An 8138-nucleotide genomic window follows, 5' to 3' on the forward strand; every position below is an offset into this window, starting at 1 on the left:
GCACCTGACAGCACCAGTGCACCTGCCAGGCTGCACCTGACAGCACCAGTGCACCTGCCAGGCTGCACCTGACAGCACCAGTGCACCTTTTACAAAAATCACTTGAAGCTCTTTTTCTTCAACATGCAGAGTCAACTTGCGGATCCAGTTTTTCTTAGGGATCTACTAATTTGGCCCTAACAGGACAATGCTTCCACTTGCATTTGTTTATGTTCATTTAGTTTTTAAGTTTAGCAAATTATGAAAGCTCAATGTTATCAAACCCATTTCCTGGCAGACTTCATATGATCTGCATCTGTCAAACATTTTGTGAACCTCGGAAAGAAAACATTTAACCTAGCAAATAAAATCTTCCTAAGTGCTTAGCTGTTTAAAATCAAATACAGTCGGCCTCCAGGACTGAGGAGGGTTTGGTCCCAGCATCCCCACAGATACCCAAACCCACCAGGCTCAAGCCCAGTATGGGAAACAGCACAGCGTTCACAGGGAGCCCGGCCGCACCCCACAGAGCACCTTGGGCCACCGTGGTGTCCACACACCTAACCCCAGCAAGGGCTGGGCGAACAGCTGCTGTCCTCTGTGGTTTAGGGATAACGTAAAGGAAATAGTCCATACAGGGTTGGTGCAGATGGAACTTTTTCCCAAATATTTCTGATGCAAGACTGGTCAAATCTGCAGGTACTGAAGCCAGAGCTGTTAGGGCCCCAGATACATCTTCCTCCTGGTGGAAACCGAGCCACCTTCAGCTGTCGACAGTGCACTGCACTACAGCCAAAGCATTTAGCTCCTCTTTCACCCCATCCAACCTCAGCCACTTGCCTTTCACGAGGATGGAGATGGTGTCTCCCCAAGCCGAGCACTCTGTCAGGCCCAGGGTGGGCATCGTGGGCACTCACTCGCCACAGCAGAGTCAGCGCACCATTTCCAGGCCAGCCGGGGCCACTGCAGGTCTGCCCCCTTCCATGACACCTGGGAGGCACACCTGCCCCTGACAGCTGTTTCTCTCTGCTCCCAGATGTTCCTGCAGCAGCCAACCATCTCCCTGAGCTTCAGCAGTACCCAGCGGCCCGAGGCACAGCAGCAGCAGCAGCTGCCACAAAGGGTGGCAGCCGTGTCACAGCCCCAGCTCGTGACGAGCCCCCAGCTTCCAGGGCAGATGGCCTCAGCCCAGGTCACCAGCCAGCACCTGCTCCGAGAGTCCAGCGTGATTGCGAGCCAGGTACACGTGCTGTGTTCCCTGGGTCCCTGTGTCTCTGTGCGGTCCCTCCCTGGGGCAGGTGCACCTTGCAGGCTGGGAAGAACTTGGTCCCTGCAGCTGATGAGACCTGGAAAACCACAGCAGCTGCTGCTCTAGACTGGGGTGGATTTTTCCCTGCTTTAAAAAAAATCACTTTGAGGTCTAAGTCATGTTGGCTTCCTTCTGTTTTTTGCACTCTGGCCCTTGGAGACACCAGGCAGTGCTGAGGCCCGCTGCGCCCCAGGTCATAGCCCGGAAGCAGGAAGCGGTCTGTCCTCAGCCCGAGCATTGGCTGAGCTCCGGCATCCACAGGGCACAGGGGGTGGGCTGTGTCACTGCCCTCCGTGGCAGGGAGTTCAGCCAGGGCACAGCTGATGCTGACCCATGCTGAGCCTGCGGCACCAAGCGCGTGGGTTCAAGGCCCACGAGCTAGAGATGCTAAGTGCCTTTTATACAACAGTCCAGTGTTTGCACAGACACTGCCATGCCCTCCTGGAGACTGTTTAGTGCTGGGGGTGGAAGCCAGGCCTTGCGCATACCAGTTGAGTTCTCTACAGTGCCGCTGCACCCCATGTGCTTTACCCCGAGATGAGTGGAAACGCTTTCCATGAGAGCAGTACCACGTAGAGCTGGGTCACTTGGGGGATCCTGATAAGATCTGTGTATGTTCAGCACAAGCGCAATGATTTTTGAAGCATTTCTGAGCAGTGGTTGAGGAGGTCGCGGGTGTGTAGAGCTGGCTGATCGTGTAGGAGGCCTTACCCACCCTGACCCGCAGGAAGGATCTGCCCTGAACATAGAGGCTTTTCATTTGAACACTCATCAGGAAAACGAATGGATGAGAATTAGCCAAGGGAATTCAGGAAAAGGGAAAACCAGCAGGATTTGCACACCGGCTCCTGCGGGCTCTGTAGGAGAGCGCTGTGGCACCGTGGGAAGGGGCTTTGGGGCAGACGGTGGGAAAGCAAGTCCTGCTGGCGGATTCCACCGGACCCGCATTGACAGAGCAGTCGCCGTGTGCGGCACACTGGCTTCCAGGCACTGAGGGAGAACAGAGGGCAACAAGGGGAGGGGGAGAAAGGAACAAGTAAGAATCACAGGAAGCCATCCTGTGGTGATGTGGGGAGGCCGGGGGAGGGGTAGAGGTTTAAACAGGTGGCCGGGGGCTTCCCAGAGAAGGTAGTTCTGCAGCAGAGACTCGAGGGGAAAGTTGGGCCTCAGCAGCAGCAGGCAGGACGCCCACACAGAGGCCTGGCTAGTGCAAAGGCCCTGGGGCAGCAGAGGCCTGCTGGAGCCTTGCGTCTGGGGTGGAACTTGTGACGCAAAAAGACAGGCTTTGGTTGGAGGCACAAGTGTGACTTGGCCTCTGAGAGGCTGGCACTGGCTAAGACCCCAGGGGTTCAAGGGTCCTTTTGGAGACTCACACCCAATGGGAAGCCAGTCATAACCTTAAAAGGGCTCAGCACCTCAGAAAAAAAGCTGACAGGCAGAAGGAGCTATGCACCTGGAACATTTCCCGAGCTGAGTCTGAGGTGTTTCTTTTGTTTTGTGCTGCAGGGAATCAATCCTAGAGCCTTTACACTGAGCGTCAGCCCAGCCTTGTTTTACTTTTTATCTAGAGGCAGAGTCTCCTGAAGTTGCCATGGTGCCCAGGGCTGGGGCTGAACTGAGATCCTCCTGCCCCGGCCTTCTGGTCTGCTGGGATTACCGGTGCACACCACCATACCCAGCTCCAATCTAACTCTTTCTCTTTCCTGTTCATCGATGCTCCAGGGTCCAAAGCCGGTGCGAGGCCCCCCGCTGGTGCAGGGGAGCAGCCGCTTGGCCAGCAGCCTGCCACCCCCGTTCGGCAGCACTGCAGCACTGCTGCCCCCAGCCCTGAGCCTGGCTGCCCCCGTGCCCACCTCCCAGGACGCCAGCCAGTGCCAGCCGGGCCCCGACTTCAGCCATGACCGGCAGCTCAGGTGCGGGGCTGCCCACTGGCTGCGTGAGAGGGAAGCTGAGGCACTACGTACTCTCTTCCCTCCTGTCTGCCTAGGAGGAGGCACAGTTCCGACAGATGCCGAGGGCTCTGCAGGAGGTGGCAGGAGAGGGTGTGGGGTCCTGGTGGCCAGACACGGCCACTTGGGCACAGATGGGAGGTGGGTGCCTGGCTGACTTGGCCCTTTCTCCTGCCCTGCTCCAAGGCTGCTGCTGAGCCAGCCCATCCAGCCCATGATGCCTGGGTCCTGCGACGCGAGGCCACCCGCGGAGGCCAGCAGGACAGGACAGCATGTCAAGTAGGTGGCAGGGAGGCAGGTGGGCTGAGAGCTGCATGGGCTCCACCTTGCTGCTTAAGCCAACGCTCCGGAGGTGGCTGTGGTGTCCCACAGCTTGATCCCAGCACTCACAGCTGAGGCAGGAGGGTCACTGGCTGAGACCCCAGGGGTTCAGCTGTGCCTACATAGTTTGAGGCCCTATCTCAAAAACAGCAGTGTTGGAAGGTGTGGGTCACTGGAGTCCAAAAGCATGATGTCCACATCAGCCCTGCACCCAGAGGCCTTCCTGGACAGGGTGCCACGTGGACAGCAATGAGGGTGCTGGCTTAGGGCCCTCATGAAGCCACCAGGGCCTTCCTGGGCGCCCCACCTGCAGAACTTCTTCACATCCCAGTTATATCCAAGTGCAGCTAGCGAGGGACCCCAGGGATAGAGGTTTCAATAGCTGAACTTCTGGGGTCCACAATCAGACCACCCCTTCCCAGCCTCTGCTGCTCTTGCCTGGGGCCCACAGCAGGTGTCCACTGCCTACTTAGGAGGGCTGGTGTCCCACAGACAGAGCAAGCCCTCGCCCTGGAACAGTCTCTGGCCCCTCGAGGGCGGCAAGGATACGGCCATCACACTGGCGTCATCTCCTGTGAACTTCGGGACTGGGGCTTGCAGCCCTTCCCTGTGCCTCGGCACCCCGCGTGAGCAGGAGCTGAGTGTTTCTGTCTCCCCATGGCCGCCCCTCCTTCCAGCAGAAACTCGGGTGCAGGGCTGCTTTCTTCCTTCCCATCAGGGCAGACAGAGCCTGACTGGGGAGCCAGAGCCCTCACCGTGTCCTGACTCTTCAAAGATGACCTTTGTTAGGGCTGGCGAGGTAGCTCAGCAGACAAAAGCGCCTCTTTGGCAAGCGCAAAGACCAGGGCCGCATCCATGCTGGCCCTGCCCCTGGGGCGCACTGAGCCAGGACAGAATCCGGGCAGGGTGGTGCACACCCCCAGCACTGGGGAGGCTGAAACAGGAGGATCACTACAAGTCCAATCTGCATAGTGAGACCTTGTACCAAATACACGAATTTAAAAAAAAAAAAATTAAAAGATGACCCTGTTGGCCCTCTCAGAGGTCTCCCCACAACCTTGGGACAGCATTTTGGGGGACTGCAGGGGTCAGAAGTCCAGGCCCCAGGCATGCTCTGCCCCTGAGCACCACCCAGCCCTACTGAAGGACTTCCTAGGGCCTGGGTCCGGCCTCCCTTGGTGATAGCAACTTGTGGCGGGAGGGTGGCGAAGGCCTACACCCTGCAGGCAGCTGATTTCTTGCTCTCTGATTCTATTTTGGTACCACACAGACCACTTGTCCTTCAGTGACTGGTTTACCTCACTTATCCTAAATCTCCCATGTTCCCTGCTGTCAGAGCACGTGGCAGAATCCCTTCCCTTTTAGGGCTGCGCAGTATTCCGCCGTGTGGCTACATCCTATTCCGCACCTGCCCCTCCGTCAGCACACACCTGGGTGGCTTCTGCCTCTCAGTGTGCTCATGAACAGCATTTCTGTGTGCACCCAAACGCCTGCTCGGGCGCCTGCTTCTGCCGTCTTTGGCTGCACACCTGGAAGGGGAATTGCTGGATCCCAAGGTCATTCTGGGTTTCATCTCTTGAGTCCTTTGCATATTGCTCTGTCCCGTCTGACAGGTCCAGCACCAGGGCCAGGAGTCCCAGTGCCTCCACATCCCTAGCACCAAGTGCTTTTCCTACTGTCTTTGTTTTCGTGGTACTAGGGATTGGGCCCAGGGCCATCACACTAAGCTACTTCCCCAGGCCTTTGTTATGTTTTACTTTTTTATTTTAAGCTACGGTCTTGCCAAGGCCCCAAGTGCCCCAGGCTAGGCTCAGCTTCTTGGTCCTCCTGCTTCAGCTTCTCAGAGTGCTAGGTTCATCGGCCTGGTGCTGTCATACTGGGCTCACGTCTTTGATTTTTGTTTTAATGTTAGAGTCGTGGTAATGGACGTGAATGGCAGCTCCTTTGGGCTCCAAATTGCTTCTCCCTGTTGACTCCTGCCATGAACCATTGTATCCTGGGCCCTCTGGCACCCAGATCTTCCCTCTGGGGAGGTCACTGGAGCGCTCACCTGTCGCCAGTAGGGCTGTAGCCACTGCAGGTTGGTGGCTCCATCAGGGGTGATGGAGCCAGGGAGAAGGGGGAGTGATTCTGGAGGCACCCCAGCCCCCATCTCTCCTCAGACACAGCATCTGCCAGTTTTCCCCTGCGGCAGCAGTGTCCTCGATGTGCAGGGCTCTCATGCTGCCTGTGCTTGTGGTGTCCCATCCTGTTTTCTCCTCCCCTCGGAGCAGGTTCACCCCGGGCCAGCCCGCGTTCCCCAGTCCAGATGCGCACCCAGTCAGCAGCAGCGCCCCGACGCCCATCCTGCTGATGGGGCAGGCGGTGCTGCACCCCAGCTTTCCTGCGCCCCCGCCGGCCCCGCAGCAGCAGCAGCCGCCGCACTTCCTGCAGGTGGGCCCAGGGCCCGGGGTGGGCAGGGGCAGGAGCGAGGCCAAGCCCTCCTGCTTTCCAGCATCTGTCTCGGCTAACTGCTGCTGATGCTGAGGCTTTTTAATCTGAATGTGGAGCGAGAGGACCGAGGAGCAGCTCAGAGGAGGCAGTCACTCCGCCTGGGCTTGCACCACACTGTGGCCACATCTGTCAGAGCAGAAACAGCCCCTGGGACCGTTGACACTCACCTTTAGGGTCCAAGTATAAAGTCTTCCACAGCACCTGTAATCCCAGCTAAGCGGGAGGCTGCTGCAGCTCAGCACCTGGGAGGCTGAGGCAGGAGGATCCCCAAAAGCTCGAGGTCAGCCTGCAGTACATAGTGAATTCAAGTCCAGGCAACTACATAGGGAGACCTTGTCTGAAAAAAACAAAATAACAAGAATAATATTACACAAATATGAAGTTAAGTCACATTTAAATACCCATCAAACTGCCTTAATAAGTGCAATGTTGTGTGACACTGGATCTTGCCCAGAAATATGGAGCATATTTACTACTTATGAGGCAAAAACTATTTCCTAAAGGCGTCAAATACATTGGAAGAAGGAGGTGGGAGCCCCCAGTCTGGGATTCAGGTGGGGGCTAGAGGCCCACGGAGGCCTCCAGCTGTCCCTTCAGCCTATGCCCATGGTGTCCTGCTCTGGTGAGGCCAGGGGACATCAAGAGGACCGTGGGACAGACATGGAGAGTGTGCCCCTTGTGTGGGGTGTGATTTCCTCCAGAGCTGAGAGCCGCCAGCTCAGGGACCCTCCAGTCTCCTGGCCCCCACCGTGGGACCAGCTCCAGCTTGGGTTCTGCTAGTGTGGGGGCACAGCAGCGACTCCAGGTGGACTGAGCAACAATGCGAGGAAGAGGCAGCAAGGCGTCGTGCAGGTGCCAGGCGAGGTGGCAGAGCTCTGGACCTGCTCGCTGCCCTTAGGACTTCAGGGCCAGGGGCATGGGGACCTGGTACACAGAGGGAGAGCCCAGGGCAGGCACCCCGTGGAGACAGGGGCTTGGGAGATACGCCCTTGGAGGCATCTGCTGCAGAGCCCAGCAGCTCCAGGAAACGCCTCTCCCTGGGGAACAGCAGCAGAGATGAAGGACATGGCATGGGGAAAGGGTGCTGGGCAGCTCAGAAAGTGGGGCCAGAGTACTGAGGTCCTCAGAGGGGGCATGGGTTGGAAAGAAGAGTGGGAAATAAGACCGAAGCACCTGGAGGCCAACACTTCTGACCCTTGGGGTGTTTCCTAGTAGGTGCTGCAGGGTCACCATGCTGGGAAGGGTTACAGGAACAGGGCCAGCAGGAAAAATCATGCGGACCTATGAGATGGGGCCAAAGAATACGGGGAATGCTTACACACTTAACATAGCTCAGGAAAAGACAACTTCTGTGAATCCCCTTCAAACACGCTTACCTTGCTCCTTCCCACTTTCTGCACAATGCTGGACATCCCCTTTCCTGAGTGTCGTTAGTCGTGCTGTTGTGGCTGCCTCAGTGTCCTGAATCATTTCCAAACATTGACCTTTTGTGTCATTTTGACTTTGGGGAACAGCCAGAAGCCGCACAGTATGGGCTTCAGGGGACAAGGCCACCACACCATGTTCTTATAAGCCCCTTTGCCCTGGGTGGTGCTGAGCCACAGAATTGTCTTTTTTATCTCACCACATAAAGACACTCTTAAAAGAGGACTGTATAACTGCTTCTGAAAGTGGGGCAGATTCCTAGGGGACTCATGGCAACGTGTCCTCTTCTGTAATCATCTTTTAGGTAGGTACTCACAGTACAGGTCCTTCACACCTTGCACACGAGTGCGGATTCTGTCCTGTTGGCCATCTGCACAAGGCCTCAGACTCCATCACCCACGGCCATGTAGGCCACCTGTAGACAAGGGAACACAAGAAACCATCCCCGCAGCCTCAGCCCCGGGTACACTGGGCCAAAGGGAAGTGCGGTGTTGGCAGAGAGCTTGACTCCTGAGGTCCCCTCTCCCAGGAGAACTCAGGCTGCTTTCGCCTCGACTCAGAGCTGATAGATGTGGCCAGACCCACCTCTCTGGACGAGGTGCCCTGGCCATCGGAGGAAGAGGAGGAGGAGGAGGAGGAGGAAGAGGAGGAGGAGGAGGAGG

The 8138-nt window shown here is 57.1% G+C and overlaps 1 protein-coding gene across 8 annotated transcripts in view; it reads left to right on the forward strand.

The window, feature by feature from the left end:
• The window catches only part of Npas2 (neuronal PAS domain protein 2), a 151485-nt gene that overhangs the window by 141759 nt on the left and 1588 nt on the right, over positions 1–8138 (forward strand). For all 8 annotated transcript variants that reach the window (XM_023717549.1, XM_023717547.1, XM_023717548.1 and 5 more), the window contains 4 exons: positions 1016–1219; positions 3011–3201; positions 3424–3516; positions 5832–5991. In XM_023717549.1, coding sequence (XP_023573317.1) covers positions 1016–1219; positions 3011–3201; positions 3424–3516; positions 5832–5991 — 648 coding nt within the window. The remainder of the gene's footprint in view (positions 1–1015; positions 1220–3010; positions 3202–3423; positions 3517–5831; positions 5992–8138) is intronic.

The sequence above is a fragment of the Octodon degus genome, unplaced genomic scaffold (genome assembly GCF_000260255.1).
Source record: "Octodon degus isolate 3935 unplaced genomic scaffold, OctDeg1.0 scaffold00052, whole genome shotgun sequence".
Lineage (NCBI taxonomy): Eukaryota > Metazoa > Chordata > Mammalia > Rodentia > Octodontidae > Octodon > Octodon degus.